The sequence below is a fragment of the Euprymna scolopes genome, chromosome 7 (assembly GCF_053919585.1).
Source record: "Euprymna scolopes isolate OS-2025 chromosome 7, ASM5391958v1, whole genome shotgun sequence".
In the NCBI taxonomy this organism is placed as follows: domain Eukaryota; kingdom Metazoa; phylum Mollusca; class Cephalopoda; order Sepiida; family Sepiolidae; genus Euprymna; species Euprymna scolopes.
In genome coordinates this window covers 118,976,376-118,996,640 of record NC_136488.1, presented here as the reverse complement: position 1 = coordinate 118,996,640, position 20,265 = coordinate 118,976,376, and the positions used below count along the sequence as shown (strand labels likewise).

General features: G+C 31.7%; 1 protein-coding gene across 1 annotated transcript in view; it reads left to right on the top strand.

The window, feature by feature from the left end:
* The window catches only part of LOC145279913 (protein phosphatase 1 regulatory subunit 42-like), a 50,649-nt gene extending 32,563 nt beyond the window's left edge, over positions 1-18,086 (top strand). Inside the window, exons 4-8 of the mRNA XM_080131470.1 lie at positions 1,405-1,543; positions 4,244-4,478; positions 8,244-8,378; positions 15,732-15,800; positions 17,516-18,086. Of these exons, the coding sequence (XP_079987596.1) occupies positions 1,405-1,543; positions 4,244-4,478; positions 8,244-8,378; positions 15,732-15,800; positions 17,516-17,622 (685 nt within the window). The 3' untranslated portion in view covers positions 17,623-18,086. The remainder of the gene's footprint in view (positions 1-1,404; positions 1,544-4,243; positions 4,479-8,243; positions 8,379-15,731; positions 15,801-17,515) is intronic.
* Positions 18,087-20,265: the final 2,179 nt, after the last annotated feature.

Sequence of the window (20,265 nt, the reverse complement as noted above, 5' to 3'; positions counted from 1 at the left end):
AGAGAGCATATTAATAAAAAATATATAACACACAGAACATATTAATAAAAAAAATATATAACATATAGAACATATTAATAAAAAATATAGAACATACAGAAAATATTAATAAAAAAATATATAACATATAGAACGTATTAATAAAATATCCATGCTATTCATTAGTTATTTTAAATATCTCAGTAAATCAATAGTTAGACTGAAAAATAGTGTTGTATAGCAGATGAATATAATAATGTAAAAAAAAAGTAAACTTTACTCGATTAATTCATAAAAGTAAAACATTACTTGATAATTCATACAATATAACGTTACTTGACTAATTGATAAAAATAAAACATTACTTGATTAATTCATAAAAGTAAAATGTTACTTGATTAATTCATAAAATATAACGTTAGTTGATTAATTCATAAAAGTAAAACATTATTTGATTAATTCATAAAAATAAAACGTTACTTGATTAATTCATAAAAATAAAACGTTACTTGATTAATTCATAAAATATAACGTTACTTGATAAATTCATAAAATATAACGTTACTTGATTAATTCATAAAATATAACGTTACTTGATTAATTCATAAAAATAAAACTTTACTTTATTAATTCATAAAAGTAAAACTTTACTTGATTAATTCATAAAAATAAAACGTTACTTGATTAATTCATAAAAGTAAAATGTTACTTGATTCATTCATAAAAATAAAACGTTACGTGATTAATTCATAAAAATAAAACGTTACTTGATTACTCATAAAAGTAAAATGTTACTTGATTAATTCATAAAAGTAAAATGTTACTTGATTAATCCATAAAAATAAAACTTTAGTAATTCATAAAATAAAACTTTACTTGATTAATTCATAAAAATAAAACGTTACTTGATTAATTCATAAAAATAAAACTTTACTTTAGTAATTCATGAAAATAAAACTTTACTTTAGTAATTCATGAAAATAAAACTTTAGTAATTCATAAAATAAAACTTTACTTACTAATGTAAAATTTTCTTTTATGAATTCATAAAAATAAAACTTTACTTTAGTAATTCATAAAAACTTGTAAGAGCACATAATAATGATGAAAACTGTTCTGTTTGAGGAGGAGGAGGAGGAGGAGGAGGAGGAGGAGAAGGAGGAGGATTATTATTATTATTATTATTATTATTATTATTATTAGTAGTAGTAGTAGTAGTAGTAGTAGTAGTAGTAGTTACTAAATTGAATATTACCCATCTCATGACGGGTATTTTTAGTTGATTATATAACAAAGTTATAAGCTACATATTATAGATGTTTTCTTTGTTAGAAGGACGGCTGAATTTTGGATACTTGGTTTGTTTTTCGTCAAAATAAATATCAAGATTATATTTCAATAATTATTTCTATCCCTTTTTGCCAGGTATCTTGGGGGCAACTGTTTGAATATAATTGAAGGCCTTGAAAACCTTTGGGAATTAGAAGAACTTTATGTGGAAAACCAAAATCTTCCACCAGGAGAAAAACTCTTATTTGGCTCCTCATCAATCATGGCCATTGCTGTAAGTCAGTTTAACATTATTTTTTATTCCAAATTATGTTGTGGTCAGTGTATTTTACAGAATGCAAATAACTGATGTAAACGTTGGTTAATGTTGCTATTCACGCCAGGTTTCTAAAATTTCCCTTGTTTTCATGTAACTGTCATAAACATTGATATTTGTTTTCTTTGGTGAAGAGCTGTCCTAGTGAGATTATTTGATAATGATCAGTCAGACTATGATACATAGTAATTTCTACTACGCTTTATTTGAGCATTTGTTCTTTAAGTAAGATTTAACTCACATATTTGTAGGGTTTTTTTATAAGGTTTATCTTAATTGTTTTGGTTTTTACAGTAAGAATTACTTCGTGTATAACATGACTAAGAAGTCAATTGTTATCAATAAAAAATAAATCACTAATACTTGACTTGCTCTGCTTCTTTACTCCTAAAAGTAAAATTTGCAAATGTTATTCTTTCTTCTCTTTTTTATTAATATCAGTTATTTCTAAGATTAAGCCTTTTTGCCGTTTCCCATGAAATAAATATAATCATTAAAGTAAGCTGGGCAGTGACCTTTGTAATAGTAGGCCTAATCATTGAAAAATAGCATCATGCCTGAAGTCCAAGCAAGCAGGATTTGCCAAACAATCCAACAGTCGATAACAAAGGAGCGTTTTTTTTTTGTTTGTTTTTTTTTACAAAAACATTAGAAAACTTAAAAACTTGCATTGAAAAAGAGAAAAATAAGAAACACTATTTATATTGAAACTCAGCTTATTTAATATCAATTAAAAGAAAATGAGAATTAATTTAACAGGGAAAAGTGTCTTTTGTTTCTGTGAAACCACATTCTGTAAATAAATATTTTGTTGTTTAATTGATTTTAAAGACTAAAATCCGCTTATTATTTACTTAAAATTGCATTTAAAAAAGAAAATAAAGGAGCATGATTCGATTCATACTGAAACTGAACTTTATTGAATATAAATTAAAAGGCAAAATCAAGAATTATGTATGTAAAATTATGTATATTTCAAGCAAGTGACAATCAAATGCTGCAAAAACTGAATTATGAATTTAGAAAATAAACAAACAATAATTAAACAAGTAATCTAAAATCAAACGATAAATGATTTTAAAGATGAAAACGATTTAATTACAAAGAAATAATTTAAATATAAAGTTACTAGTGCAGAAATATATCTTTTTAAATAAAACTGTTGGATAATTTAGTTAACATGGGGTTTTAAATAATAACATTGTTATTTCAGAACGGCCCTTATTTTGCATAAATACCAGCAACTGATTAATTAATGAATTTAAAGTTCTTATTTAGAATTCGACTTAATAAAAAAAAGAACACAGAAAATGCAGACAAATCATTATGATGTGCGTACCCATCATAGAATGAACATGTCATATTCCAAAACTCATAAATTAACCAAGCTCTTTTTAAATAAAAAACACCAAATTTTATGATAAGCGAGATGGGAGAGCCTGGGCTGCCATGTTTTCTAGAGTAGTTTAAAATTCAAAGATGGACAACTCAGTTCGACTAACGAGATTTTGTTTGTATTCCAAATAAGTTAAAACTTGTTATTTTGTTAAAAATCGTAGATTTTTATTTTCTTACGTAAAAAAAAACTACTTGATCAATTTACATCATTTTTGGAATATGACATTTTCGTTTTGTGACGAGTATAACCACCATAAAGATTTTTCTGTACTTTTTTTTAAATTAAGTTGAATTCTAAATAAGAACCGAATTTTGTAAATGTTATAAAACTTGTTGATGCAAAAAAAAAGTCAAAACACTTTTGGAAATAAATGTATAAACAGTTTTAATTTACACTTTTTTTTTAATGAAAATGTGTTTGTGTTTCTTGACTTGTACTTTTGAACAAGGATAAAAATTACTTTTTAAAAATATTATTCTAAAATAAAAAAAAAAAACTTCATCACAGAAATAATAAACTTGAAACATTCTTTTTATATAAATATGGGGTTAATGGAATTTAATAAATTTAACAGAAAATATACAGTTAAAAGAAGAATAATTCAACATTGTTTGCTATGTTATCAAGAAAAAAGGGTTGTAAAAAGAATCTCACTTTAAAATTATTTGAACACGGGTGCATTTTAACTTAAAATGAAAGTCACGTGTCAATTAGTAATTAAATACACTTAAATATATAACTTTGCAGTATTTTCCCCCTTTAATTGAACATGTCCAAATGTAAAATAATCTTCCGGAAAATAAAATGCAGTCAATTTGGAACCAGTTTTATGAATCCTTCGGTAATTTCTTTGAAAATTGAAACAGACAATAACCATCCTTCATATAGTCTGTACTGTAGATCTACGACCCTAGGACTTCACCTGTGACGTTAGCAGGTCACGTGATTTTTAGTGGACGGACCTACTATTATGAAAGCCGTGGCTGGCCACACGTACATTCACTTTTATTATATAGAAGATGCTCCTCTGTTTGCCATTTTGGATTATAAGTTTTCCAAATTGCTTTATTTTCTTCTTTTTATAAATCAAACTTCTAAACCAGCATTTTAAATAAATTTATTTATGAGACTAGAAAGACTTTAAGCATAATTAAACTTTTAAATTCCATATCTATGATTTAAAACAAATACGAAAATGCTTATAATTCTCAATGCAAGCTGCAGTTGATGTGACTATATGTTTTGTAATATTTATTTAGCCGAGTCTCAGAATCCTGAAAACATCTGGCAATCAATTGGACAGCCTAAAAGAGTTACAACCATTGCACGGACTGACGCATTTATACATCAACAACAACAAACTTTTTAGCATGAAAGATCTATCGGATGTTCTTATCAATATGTATCAATTGGTTCAACTGGAAGTTTATTCCAACCCATTTTGCCTGCTAAATAAATTCCGAGATAAAATTATCATTTTGGTGAAAAGTTTAGGTAAGAAAATTTATATTTGTATTAGTACATTTTATTTTTTTCAGATGAATCGTTTTTTTTTCTTCTTCTTTTTTATAATAATTTGTCGACTAAAATTCTGTGAGTGTTACTTGTTTGATTTTTCTCATACACACAAATTCCAACTCTCTGATGATCTCCAGCTAACCTGATCACGTGACTCACATGTAGATCCAATCAGCTGACCAGACCTTCTGGTAAACTTTGTCTACAATATGATTTTTTTATATTTTGACAGATTTTATAAATATTCTTCATATTCATCTCCCGTCCATCTCTCCAGTTAGATAGATAGACCGAGATGGATAAATACAGAAATAGATAATTAAATAGATAGATCGACACTTTCTTGTGTTCGACCTATTACATAACAAGAGGAAGAACGAATAACATAGAGATGATAAGAAGTGAAAGAAAGAAAGAGAGAAATAGAACACAAAGAATAGAAGAGAGAAGAGGGTGAAAAATGCATAAAAAGGATCGCCATATTGGATTTTAGAATTTGATGCCATATCTCATTATCGTTTATTGTTGAAGTTAATAATTATTTCTAAGCAAATAGTGAATATTGTAAGATGAAAATTGATAACAATTATTCTGTGTCACAACACATACCCACCAAGGGTTCTGCAGGCTTTACCTTTGTTGTTTTTGATATTCAGAAAGGATTTACCTGTTTTTTCTTGTTTTTTTTTATAAATAATAATTACCAATTTTTTTTAATAAATAATAGTTACCACATTTTTTTTAATAAATAATAGTTACCACTTTTTTTTTAATAAATATTAGTTACCAATTTTTTTTAATAAATAATAGTTACCACTTTTTTTTAATAAATAATAGTTACCAATTTTTTTAATAAATCATAGTTACCAATTTTTTTTTAATAAATCATAGTTACCAATTTTTTAAATAAATAATAGTTACCAATTTTTTTTAATAAATAATAGTTACCAATTTTTTAAATAAATAATAGTTATCACTTTTTTAATAAATAATAGTTACCAATTTTTTAAAATAAATAATACTTACCATTTTTTTTAATAAATAATAGTTACCATTTTTTTTAATAAATAATAGTTACCACTTTTTTTAATAAATAATAGTTACCACTTTTTTTTTAATAAATAATAGTTACCACTTATGAAGATCAAGAGCCATTCGAGGACAAGAGTTAAACTATATAATGTAAAGTTAGTTTGGATTAGAGCCAAATCTCTTTACCCAAAGAATTCTTTTGAGATCTGCAAATATTGATGTTGTATTAATGTTATGAATGCAACCGAAAAAGATTTTTATTTTTTATTTGAAAAGATAATTCTTTATTATCTCTTCTCTTCTTCTCTTCTCTTCTTCTCTTCTCTTCTCTATTTTTTCTATTCTATCTATCTATCTTCTTCTTCTATCTATCTATCTATCTTCTATCTATCTTCTTCTTCTATTCTTCTATCTATCTATCTTCTTCTTCTTCTTCTTCTTCTATTCTATCTTCTCTTCTCTTCTCTATCTATATAAATAAAATGAACTCGTTTTTTCCCATGTAAGTCTGACCTTAATAGGATTAAAAATCGCGACATTATATTCAAATTTAATGTCCCCACACTTCAGCACCGGATCTGAGGTGTGCTATAGGCCTACCATCCTTACAGTTCCTTGATATTCGTACATTTCTATATTTTTTCCGGTGAGAGTTCACTGCCACAATCAGTTAGAATCAATGGAAGTTGTAAAATCTTTTCTCTCTATTCGATTCATACTCCGCCCGTGACCACTTAACACCACTGCGGATATGTCCACAGGGGAATATATGAGGAACACCGGTTTGAGTTTTTAGTTGCTTAAAATTTTTTATAACATTGTGTTTTTTTTTATAATATTAAAACAGGGTCCCCTCTTACATACACACATCCAAACACCCCCGCCAATGCCGTGTACCCCCCCCGCTAGTTATTAATATTATTATTATTATTATCTATATATTAATATGTAGTACCTTTAACATACATACGTACGTGTCACTGTTGCAAGATTATAAATTATTTGATTGGGAGATCCTATTTATTAATAAAAAGGAAAGAAGGTGATAACACATCACAAACATTAAATTAATATATAGATACGCTAATTTAATGTTCATGGCATGCTAGCATCTTCTATCCTTCTTTTTAATAAATAGGATCTCCCGATCACCGAAGACGTAATGTAAAAACAATAAAATAAAATTTGAAAAACAATGATGTAGCTTTTGGGTTGTACATGAAACTAAAATAAACTTTCTTGGTCTTTTAGCTAGGATCCAAGGGTAGTATCTGTTCTGTCTAAAGATGGTATAATGATATTGTGGGGTTTTCGTTTATGCTGGGCGTCCATACAATGAAAATATGTTACAGACTCCTATAAGGATATTGGAAATAAACTTTAGTAAGTAGATATATTCTAACACTACATTAACCAGATTACTTAGATAAATACTTTTACAGTTTTAACAATAATATCGTGGACGTAGAGTCTTCATTCATGCTGAACATCCACAGAATGTCCAGCAGCAATATATTATATGTGAAAGATGGCACTGTGGAATTTCCACAGGACATGCTAGTTATTATTATTATTATTATTATTATTATTATTATTATAAAATGTTTTCAGATAAGCCATATTTCTTTTTACTGTTATGTTGTATATTATATATAAAAAAACAAAAAAAACAGGCTCTTTCAGTCTTTGACAGATTAGGTATTTCCACATTGGGGTGCCTGCATATGAAATGTTTGTGGTAGGAGGTGTGCAATCTCCAACCACACCTCTCCACTTCTCTCCTGAGTCAACATTGTTAAATACCAATGGCAAGTGAAGTGTATGTACAGGACGACTGGAAGCAAATGCCGAAATAAGTGGAAAGCACATACAGTGCCTAGAATTCCCAAGGGTAACTCATCTGGTACTAGCCAGGCTCAACGTTGCTTAACTTCGGTGATCTGATGAGAACCGGTGTGTCCGTGTGTATATATACATATCTCATATGATAAATAAATAAATGACAAGCAAGTATATATGTGGGGAAAATGGATGTAAAAAACTAAAGTTATTGAAAGGTTCTTTTGTCTGTTTGACCACAAATTATTAAACACAATAAATAAAATATTTTGGTACTTGTACAGTTTAATCAAGACATTGAAAAAATATCGACAAAAGGTTATATTGTACGTATCCGTTATGGAATGAAGTTCTCCTGGAAAAAAATTAACTTAATTTCATCAAGTAGTTTTTTTCTTTTTTATTTATTTATGTTTTTATTTTTTTTTACAGCGGAAAACAATTTGTTATGATACCGAGCAAAAGGTCTGACTTTTAGGAAGAAAAGCTAGTATTAAAGATGGGGTGGGAGTGTCGGCGCTTTAAACTGAGTTATCTCCCCGTGGTGTGTTAAAAAAATTCAAAGATGGCTACCTTCAACACGCTGTCATAAAAACGTGTTTTTCCACTGTAAAAAAAAAAAAAAAAAATACTCGATCAAATTAAGTGAAATTTTTTTTTTTTTGGGAGATCTTCAGTCTAAAATGGATACGTACAATATAACCTTTTTTTTTTAGATATTTTCATTTTTTAATGTCTTGATTAAACTGTACAAGAACCAATATTTCATACAAAGTTTGTTTGCATTGATTTTAATTTTTGTCATGGTGATAAAGGATACATTCTTTTTATTAATATTCCTTTTTTTTTTATATTCTTTGGTTTTCATAGAGATGCTTGATGGTCGCGAGATAAGCAAGACTACCAAAAAGTTTCTCCATAACTGGTCAGTAAGCAAAAATGCCTTGAAACGAAATGAGTGCAAAGCCATCAACTCTCATTTTCCTATGAATCACTTAGCAAAAGGTAATCTTAAAACGCTGAACAACTAAAAAATCTAAAACTATTTGTTCATAATTTGAGCTTTTTATATTATTTAATTAGAATTCAATATTGAGATGAGTATTATTTATTAATTTATTTATTTTATTTTATTGCGGACTATTATCCTTATCTTTTTAGTTGTTGTTTCATGACGTTTCGGGTAACTATTCCTCTGGCCTTCGTCAGGTGGTAACCACGACAAGATAGGAACTCCAAATCTCCTAATTGCATTCCTAGCAATTACTGCCTTCCATAGTTGTTGTCGTCTCACCACGTTTTTGATAGAGATGTTTAATCTCTATGGTTCTAGGTGAGCATTATCTGAAGATAGGGATTTTAATCCTACCCAAAACTGGCCAGAAGCTTACTTGGCCAAAAACCTGATGAGACGACAACAACTATGGAAGGTAGTAATTGCTGAGAATGCAGTTAGGAGATTTGGCGTTCCTATACCATCGCGGTTACCACCTGACGAAGGCCAGAGGAATAGTTGGCCGAAACGTCGTGAAACAACAACTAAGATGAGGATAATAGTATGCAATAAAATAAATTAATGTTTTGTTTAATTAAATATTGGAGGAAATAAATTTATTTTACTTGCATCTGAAATCAAAGTTTAGTTGCTTTTTTTTTTTCTTTTTCTTTTTTGATAAAACGTTTTTAATATTTCAGAGGTAAGACGGTGATACATATCAAAGTCAAAATTTTGGAATTATGTGATTGTAACACCTCACTCGAGAAGGTGGTTAAGGACTCTTGTCTATCTGAATTCTTGGGTCGTTTCATCTAGACTTCTCTGAGGTTGTTACATGAAATCTGGTATGCTGAAAGTGAATATCGAAGCGGCAGGCAGGAAGAAAGAAAAACAACTGTAGTCTATCTACAGAAGCTTAATTTTCACAAAATTATGTACAAAAATGTTTTTACAATTCTCATTCAGATTTTGTAAGTTCTTTTCAAAGTCTCAAATCTCTTCACAGACAGCGACAGACGGATGGATGAGGTGGGGAGGGGTCCCTCTCCAGGAAACGGCGGGTTTATATGACCTGTTTTCCCCGAATTCAACAAGCAATTTCCTTTGAAACTCTCCACTCACTCTGCGACTCAACTCTATCTCTGACTAATTTTCGCACGACAGTCGTATATATAGTAAGGTATGTGGATGGGGTGGAAATCCTCCCAGCCAATAAGATTTTGCCACGAAATCGAAAGCTTTTAGGATTTTGCGTGGGTACAATTCCCACACTGAAGTCTAAATTACTCATTCTCCCGATTTCCAGGCCAGGTGTCAATTCTGACATCCGACCCTGAGTTCATTCAAGATTTTAAGTGAAATTTCCTGTTGTCAACTTTTAGCCGTGAAAATATATTTCTCTGGTTTAAAACAATATCTATTTTGACATGAAATAAAACATATATATTTATCTTCTCTATCTTGAATCCTTGGGTTATCTGGCATCACCCGGGAATAAAAAGCTACTTCAGCGTAGTTCTAACGCTCCTCAATGGAGAAGTATGTTACAGATGATAATTGTTGTGTGTAAACATATGTTACTTTCATTTTCTGCTTGTTGCAAAGTAACACTTTCCTTATGTTGTCCTTTAGTCCTTACATTCAATGAGTGATGTTTGTGATGAAGGGGAAAAATTGCTGTTTTCTAGTTTAGAATCTATCACTCTTAACATATTTTTGACTAATAAAATAAAATATGCATCAAGTGTGCTTGAAAGCCAAATCACAACGTAATATAAAAGGAAAATAAACAAATATTTTACTTGTTTAAAATTTATCAGAAATATATTTCAGAGGTATACTCCATCTTCAGTGTGTTGTTTTATTTTTTTCCTTTTCTTCTTCCTTGACATGTTGTAAAGTTGGAGAAAGAAATCTGTTTGTAAAGAGCCACGCATTGTATCTCAGTGGTTGTATTTTGAAATGTTTGAACTTTGCGTAGGCAAGGCGAGAATAACGTCATGAGTGATGTTAAATATTTGTTTATTTTACTAATATTACGTTTAATTGGCTTTCAAGCGCACTTGATGCCTATTTTATTTTATTCAAATTAAAACGTTTCTATATGAACTCTCATTCTTAACATTATTCTCGCATTGCCTACGCACAGTTCAAACATTTCAAAATACAACCGATAGATACAATGCACGATAGGGATAAGATATCTTTTGTGCATAGTTAAATTAACAGCTTAACACAATCATTTCTCATCAGCATGCTCTGACCACTTTCTCTTCCACCCTCATATACAATTTCTTGACAACGGGTTTACTGAATGAGCCGTCAGTCTGTTTTCTTTCTTGTTTATGTTATATGTTTTTGTGTGGTTCAGTAAAATTTCTCCTTGTTTGTTCTCTTGTTTTGTTATACATCTTTAACAATGTAACACCGGGTAACTTGTAAATTTTATTATGTTCTTAAGTTGTAGTTTTGTTTTATGAAGAGCCTTTGTCTTATTTGAATAGTTCAATGGTCATTTATAAAAGTTCATAATGTCATCTTCATTGATTGCTTTAAAATCATAGTCTTTCCTTATTCTTAATTTAATTCAATATTGCTCCATCAACTCCCCATCTTCCTGTTATTTAATGGCAAGTAATTGGCTTTTGGTTTGATATAGATTACAGCTAACAAGGGGGCATATATTATCAATGACATTTAAATATTCATTTAAATATCATAGACTCCTTTAGGGAAAATCATAGCTGATCTGATTAGCATGAGTATTGTGTTTATTCACTTAAGGAAAAAAAAAAGCTAAATGGTGACATCACTTTTGTATGTCACATGTGAGTAAAGCAAACTATATGCAAATTAGTTCATGCAAGATGCATAAAAGAAGCGGTGAAAGGAACGACTGGCAAGTTGAAAAACGACATATTATGCGAAGGGGCATGTGTATTATCAAGATTATTGAAACTTACTCAAAAAACTGAAGGCAGGACAGAACACAATTTTAAAACTCCACTGAAATCAAGCTTCAAACTAGCAGCTATTTCGGCTTTATATTATCTTTCGGCAAAGCAGGGCAAAATTTTTGATGTCCTGTTGATTCTGGAGTTTAGTGGTACTACAGCTGATATACCCATTATCGAGTGGATCGAAAGTGTGGAACTTGTGTTTGAGCTTTGCACTATGAAAAATGTTGAGCACGTTCTGCCATTGAGATTGACAACTTAATACGGAGCAGAAAGCAGACATAGAACAGATCAAACAGGCCCTTAAAACCTATGTATAACTTGTATGCTATCGATGCATTTAATGAATATGACCAGTTTGTCACTCGACAACTTCGTTCTGATGATGGACGACATCTGGCCAGTTGATTGGGGGACCATTGCTTGAATGTTGGTTAACGTGTGCATTCTTTTTTGGACTACTGCAACATTACATGCTTCATCCACGATGGAATTGATTAGTGTGGAACAACTGTTGACCTGAATGAGAGCTATCATGACTGACAATGAAGACCCTGCAGAATTGGCTGCCACCACTTCCACCAGATGAACACCTTCAGAATCAAAAGTGCGCAATGATGGTAGAAAATTTGCTTGCTACGGGTGTGGTGGTCCTAACCACTTGGCAAAGGACTGCTTATAGAATCACCAAGAGAGGCCGGACAGTCAGATGCGCAAAGTCCGTCATGAGATACGTTGCTTCAGATGCAGTAGCCTTGGACACATGGCATTGCAGTGCCAGGGAAGGTGAGGAGGCATTATTATTAGTTTCCTCCTCAACCAACTGAACACTAAGAATTTACCTTCCATGAAAGTATGTGTAGATGGACAACAGTGCATGGCGTTGATCAATTCCAGGTGTTCGCAGGCTCTAGTGAGTTAAGCTCTGTGTCGCTTTTGGAAGCAGAAGTCAGCAGGAGTACTAACAGCTGACAAAAGGACATTGACTTGCTGATGATATAGCAGAATAAATGTAGAGGTTGGCCAAGTTCCAGTAACAATGTGCAAGAATACGCAGTGCCTTGTCATGCCAGGGACACCTATGAAAACGAGATTCAACAGGTGGTAGTAAAATGGATGGCTGTGCTGTATTCTGAAGAACTTGGCCCACCCAATCATCTAATTCCCTTAATGGCGGTCGTGCAAGAGCAGGAGCAAAAGGTACGCCCGATACTTGACTATCGGGAATTGAATGAGTTTGTAGATGCTTCCATTGCCAATGCAAAAGTGCACGCACAGAAACTAAGAGAGTGGTGGCAACAAGGAGTCAATGTGTTGCTTATGAATCTTCAAATCCATGTTGATAAGGCACTATAGTCATTTCAAACAGTTATTTTCAGGGGCTAGCGCTTTTGTCTTACACGGTTGGGATTTGGACTGAATGTGGCAATACTTATTATGAAGTCTGTTATAGATGTTATCGTATATCAAGACCATGCAATCAAATACATCAGCATATATTGATATTTTCATTAATGAAAGTGTAGTTCCTGCGTTGTGCCTGCAACAACAGTTTTTAGACTATGGTTTGGTTTCCAAGGATCCGGTCTGATTGAAAGACAGTCAGAGTTCTTGACTTGCAAGTCTAGGAAAAAGATGCCATTCGTCGATGGAAACAAAGAAGTCTAATTCAAGAAATCCCTCATGAATTGACTTGTCTGCACATATTTTCTCTCTGCCAGAAACTCGTTGGTCACTTCCCTGTATGTAGATGGCTCTGGGTGGCAATTGCATTTATCAACTGCAGTAACAAAGAGCTGGGATGACAGAATCAAAAACGCATCTCTCCCTGTCACATATTGGCAGAAACTTCAAGCAAAGTATGAGAAGCAGATCCTGTTGGAAGAGATTGATGTGTGGACGGTAAAGAAATTACAGTCTGGATGGATGCGAGTTGCATAGTCACAGGAGCGGCACTGGAAATGAATTGGATGGCTATGTCCAACTAACGATGATCTAGCTGAACTTGACACAGCACTCAAAGGAGTCAATTTGGCCCTTCAGTGGAAAGTGACAGTGTTACACTTGGTCACTGATTCAGCATGCATGCACCGGTGGATTTATGACACTTTAGCTGGAAAAGCACATGTGAACATGAGAGCAGCTGGTGAGATGCTCATCAGGCGACAGTTAGGAACCTTGCAATGACTGGCAGAAGAATATGGATTAACCATCGATGTAAAACTTGTGAAATTCTGTCAAAACCATGCAGTTAGTCTCAACAGAGTATTATGCAGGTGGATGAATCTACTCAAGGAAAGAAGAGAGCCAGTGCTGAGGAGTTACTCAACAGTAGGACAACTGAATGAGGACCAAGTGGCTGGCAACCAATCATCAAAGTGGACATCCAGGTGTGAAACAAACCTTATATTTTGCCAGGTCGGTTGACCTGCAAGTGCCAAAGAGACTGCTAAATCCATTGTGAAAGCCTGTGAAACCTGCTGATCAATAGATACGGCATCCGTTCACCGGAAAAAAGGAAAACTCAGCATGAAGAACAACTGGAGCAGATTAGTGATGGGCATAACTTACCACAATGGTAAGAATTTTCTATCATCAACTGTGGCTTCTCTAAATTTGAGATATGGTGGCCACTGCATCGGACAGATGTGACCACTGTTATTCAACAATTGGAGAATATTTTCCTTGAGTGAGGCATGCCGATGGAAATACTAACTGACAACGCCATTGCTTTTACCAGTAAAAGAGTTTGGAGAATTTGTAAAAGATTGGGACATACATTTGTATTTTTGATGTGCCTACTCACTTAGTGGAAACAGGATTGTAGAACAAAATCATAGGACCATTAAGACCATTGCCGCTAGAAAGAATTGTTTAATATTGAAGGCGTTCTACTGGCACAACGTCATTCCAAGGGATGAAGTTTCACCTTCCATTGCCCAAACCGGAAGTGACTGGAGGGAAATATTAAAGAGTAATTATGTCGTTTGCGGTAAAAATTCACATGGCAGGTGCACAACAAAATATAATACAAGTCAGATTACTCAAGTAATCAGTCTGTGAAAGTTGATGGGGTGCCTCATCATTTTAAAGAATTTTGACGACTAATACGAATGCACTTATCGAGTGATGAATGTGATTCTGAGGATAGTGAGCAGCTAATCTATCTGAATTCAGATCCGCTTGACACTGATTCCAATGCTAGTCACCTCCCAACTGATGAGGTGCCTTATTGAAAGCCGACTCGCAGACGAGACTATGCATGAGAGTGAGGCCTGCATCATTCCTCTTTGAAGAAATACCTTACAAAGATGGAGACTACCTTCCTGCCGTGTTTATAATCATGAGATGAGAGGGGAGTGTAGGGAAAATTATAGCTTACCTGACTAGCATGTGTGTCGTATTCATTTGCTTAAGAAAAAAAAAGGCTGAAATGGTGACGTCGGTTTTGTATTTGACAATTACGTGTAAGTAAATCAAACTCTATGTTAGAGCATGCTTAGAAATGTTTTGATGCAGACAGCTATGTATAAATCTGGATAAAAGAGAAAGATTTGAAGAAAATCATTCATTGGTACTTGTGTAAATAGAAATCTCTTGGTAAGATATCCAGTAGCATGAATCATCTCAGCATGAGTATTTCCTATTAAATAATTTTCTCATCTCACGATGTTAGGAAGACAGATGTTTCTCATTAAACTGATTTTATTTTTCTCACATACTGTATTTATAATTGAAATTGCAATGCTCCTAGTCTGTATACTGAAACCCATATGCGAGAAGACAAAATTTAGTTCTCATAGAATTTACATAACTTTGGCACAAAGCATGCAGTGAACATTCAGCTATCTGTTTGCATGGGTAACACCATGTTCTTTTAAATCTAGCATCTATTTTTAAATTTTAAATAATTTCAATTGAGTTATTTCCCTTTGAATGCGTAAGTGAATCTGTTTGTGAAATAACGATTCTCTACACATGCAACATGCTTCGATGGTGAGTCTGAAATGATCCTTTTGACCAAGTAGAGATTCTACAAAGTTTTTGATATCAAAATCCAATGGTTTTATTGTTAGGCATCTGTGGTCTCATCTGCATTGATTTTGAATCTTTGTGGTTGTGTGCAGAATTCTAGATTGATTCTTAGTTAAATAAATTATAGCAAAAAGATGAACAAAGAAATAGGTTTATCTTAAGTGTCATTTGATTAAAAACTGCTATCTTTCAGTCTTTATCAAGGACAATACTTAATAATACAAGAACACAACTAAGTTCCCTTTTATATAATAGTAGAAACTATTCTGCAATGAATACTGGTAAAAGAAAAACATGATTATTTCTTTGTTTTAAAAGTAACTTTTCCATCCACAGCCTTATTCTTGATATATCATACATTTTCTTTAGGAGATGCTGCTGATAATGGCAGGAAAGCATTTCCACGTTTTGCTACGATTGCTGGATATGTAATACCAAGTAAGTATGCGCCCTTATCAACACGGAAATTTATCTGCTGTTTAGTTTACAAGCAACTATCTTTATTCAGTAAAATTTGTATTTTTATGGTGTTTCTTGAAGTTATTCATGCCAATAAGTATAAATCTGTTTCCTTTTTTTCAAGGTTTTAAAATGTAAAAAAGTAAGTTCTTTAGTTGAATGGAATATTTATTGCTGTATGAAATATGATTTCAAACTATTTCATTCAAAGTTAACCATAAATTAATATTTAGTTTATACTTTTATAGCAAAATGAAACTATCATTTAAAATTCTTGCATTTCATAGTAATTAAACCTTTATAAAAAAAACTAATTTCAATGAAACCTTGGAATTTCCACAGATTCTACCGGTATTGATATGGCCTATTGGGTGTGAGCAAATTATTTTTTTAACGTGCAAGAATCAAAAGTTCTGAAAATAGTTGTTAAATTTAAAACACTCTAAAACTGGTATTTATGTAAGGAGAGAATGATTCAGAGCAACGAAAACAGGAACTAGCCACTGTTAGTTTTAACCTAAATGAATTGAACAAAACCAAAAATAACAATTTGGACAGTTTTTTTCTTTTTTTTTTTTTACACAGAAATCACCACTTATCAAGGCCCGGGAGCCACTCGAAGATAAGGGTTAATGGGGATACATTAGTGAATGTGATTATAGCGTAGTAAACATAAGTAGTGGGAATTTTGTAAATTGGATTGCTTAAGGGGACGGTTCATCAAGAACTTGTTAAATTCTTTTATACTTTTTTTATTCTATTAATTAATTTTGTTTAATATAAACTTATTTCAGTTAGTTCTTAGAATGCAAATGTATGTAGACTATTCAAAAAAAAGATTCCACTTTTACACTTTTTTATTGTTTTATTTTCTCTATAAATATAAAGTGGCAGTCTTGCACCATAGGTCCCCCCTATCATCTCTCTCTCTCTCTCTCTCTCTCTCTCTCTCTCTCTCTCTCTCTCTCTCTCTCTCTCACACACACACACACATCCACCCAAAAAACATGCCTTGTAGGAAGGAAGTTTACTGCATTGAAGCTAGCTCTTGGAATATTTGAGAAAAAAAAAAATTATTACCTTTGTACTAGTAAGGCAGAAAACGTAATTTGTAAGTCTTTATTTTGTTTTGTTTATATTCTCTTGTTGACCAAGGTCGCTAAAATTCGATGCTGCCTGTGGAGTTTTCTTTCTTCAGACTATATGTTTGGGGACCATATTTCAATATTTTTGTGCTAAATTCTTCTATACTTATTTATGCTATTAATTTTGTTTAATACAAACTTATTTCAGTTTGTTCTTAAAATGCAAATGTATGTAGATTAATAAAAAAAAATGAAATCTATAACTTACAGTGTCTTGTTGATTCCCCTATATAAACTCATGCGTAAATATGGGAGGGGAACATATCTTCAAATAATATCTTTAATTTCAAATTAGAGCTACGGACTTTTACACAGTTGAGTCATGTTAGTGTGTGGTATGCCCTAGTTGAAGAAAAAAAGGTGATGTTGATATGTGAAAATGTCTGATGTCTTCCCACCATTCCAATTCTATTAACTCACATCTTAAAGCATCAATGCTTTGAATTCACAAAACAGAAAAAACTTTTTATCTTTATTTCTTTTTCACAAAAGGACACTTTAAAACTATCTTCTCTTCTTTTTTCTTCTTCCTGTTCTGTCCAATTCCAGGTCTGCCAATAAGGAAAGAGTTCAGCCGAATTCTAGCCAAGGCAAGCACAGTAAAAAACGATGCTACCAATAAGGTCTCTTCATCATTCAACCAAACTCTACATTGAACCATCATATACACAAGCAATATATACATAAGTGACTCAATTTTTATTAAAGACCAGTGTACAACAATAACAATAATTCAATGAATATTTTCATTTGGAATTTGTTGATGGTAAGCATTCTCAGTCAAATCTTGTAAATATATGAAGGTTTTTTTTTCTTCGAGACGAATTATACGGTTTTACTTTGACGTAATTAGATATTTTACTTTGATGTGATTAGACAGGATAAGAAAAATTAAAAAGTGTATTGAAAAGAAGAGCAATCAACTGTTGATATACATTCACATATATTTATGTCTGTCTATAAATACAAGGTGAGACATGAAGATCTCCGACATTTCAAATGTATATGAACATGACAATCAAGAAAAATTCTGTTTATATTTTTTTTTAAAGTGGCTATAGCTATCCAGCATCGACTGATTGTTGATTTATTGTAATTTTCTTTTTGATTTTCAACCTATGCTGAGTGTGTTTTGTTTTTATTTTTTTTTGTTTCAAAATATTCTTTAAGACAGCAGTCATTTGAAAATAATTCTGATCCTGACACAGTATTTTCTGAAAGAAACCAAATCAAATCCCATTTCATCTTAACAACATCCTGCAGCAATCTACAACATAAAATAAGGGAGCAGAATTAAATATTGATTCTGAAGGAAGAAAGCTATCGATGACAAAGAAACAATAAAAAGACTGACATTTATTTATCAGATTACATCAGATAAATGACAAAATATTGATGGAGTGATTCCTGCTATACATATCGGCTGGAAATTGGTTGATTGCCTCTTTGATCCAGCTTAAAGTTTAAGGACAATGTCTGAAAACATTTTCTTTTATGACACTCGTAGTGAAAAATGTTACATGATCTTAAATCTAGTGAGCTTGATGGCTTCTCTGCCTTATAAAAGATTAAGTGTCAAGTAAATATTTTCCTTGACTCTCCACGATCATTGATATTATTATTCAGCTATGAAGCTGTGGTAATATTAACTGGTTATGTACCGGCCTCTATGACTAAAAATGTTTTGTCTCAAAGTTTTATTAAAAAGCAAAAATTTATTTAAGAACGGAAACATGAAATCCATCCTAAGGAAATGAAACGAAACTTCTGTGTATTTATCATTTATTATTATTATTATTATTATTATTATTATTATTATTATTATTATTATTAATTATTGCAATACTTGGTTTCAATTATTTCACTTATCACCATAACAAAAAATAAAAAATAAAATCAAGATAAAAAAATAAAAATAAACACAAAACACAAACAAAAAGAAAACACCTCCAAACAAATGAAGGTTTTCTTTTCATTTCGATAATAAGAAAGCAAATAAAAAGAAAAAAAGCAAATAAAACTGTTTGAATTCGATAATACAAAAAACTGAGAAAATGGAGAAAAAAAAAGCGAAATGTTATACATATTTATTGCAAGGCATATGATGACTTTAAACAGGGAGGGGGGTGAGATTATGAGTATGTAATTTGTGAGGGGCTGAATTCGTTGTTTTCAATAACGAAAATAAGGAAACACGTTATCTAGTGGGATCTGCCCGGTGTGTAGAGGTGTTGTAGTAAGGATATTGAGCAAGGGCAAGGTGTAAAAAAAAAGAGAGCATGGGAAAATAAAAAAAAGATAAAAAAAAACAGGAAAATAAAGAAGAAGCAAACGAAAAAAAATCACATAAATAACCCTGTTTAAATGTTAAAACTTTCAACAAAAAAAAAATAATCCGTTACATGGGCACGAACGTGAAACCCGTAGGTTATGACGTGGCCCCAATATCCACTGTTTCATGATGACGTCATCGAAATAACGTTGTGTTTTTTGCCTATTTATATTAATTCCAGAAACAATGCTGGATGCGCATGCATGATTGCTGAAGTCGGCTAAAAGGAACGATTTGGTGGGGAGGGCTCTGATGAATTCGTTGGGGTTTGAATAATAAAAATAAGGAAATACGTTGTCGAACATTTATAGATAATGATCCCCCCAAAAAAACAGAAACGAAAAAGAAAAGAAATGTGGATTATATTTTTTGTGTTGTTAAGTAGTTATGAATGCTTTTTAGTTGGTTCAAATGTAATTGTCTTTATGTAGCAGTAAGCGAGGACAATATTGTAAATTTGTCGAAGTGTTCATTAAATGCCAGGATTAGTTTCATTCCAGAATAGGAAAATGACATGTATCAGCCAATTATAAAAGCAAGAATATGTCTGGGGAGACCTTATTATTTTTGTTTCGAGGAATGGAAGGTGAATGCTATGTCTATGAGTTAACGGATTAATTATTAAGGGTAGGGTCTTAGTATAATCACCCTGTGTGCAAAATTACTTGATGTAGGTGGAAAACAGTGAGAGGACTTAGTGATTAGGGGGAGAAATTGGGGACTGCTTCGGCTGTAGGTGATTGCGATAATGATGATGTCACTCTTAGGATTAAATCTAGTGTTTTATTATAACAAATTAATGTGTCTAAAATGTTGTTTTATAGTTGCATAATATTGTAGACATAATAAATTTGTATGTGTCATCTGCTGTTGCAAACCAACGGTATTTTGGTCCAGAGGGGAAGAACTGCAACGATTTTATTATATATAGGGATTATATTGAACTCAATATATAGTAATGATTTAA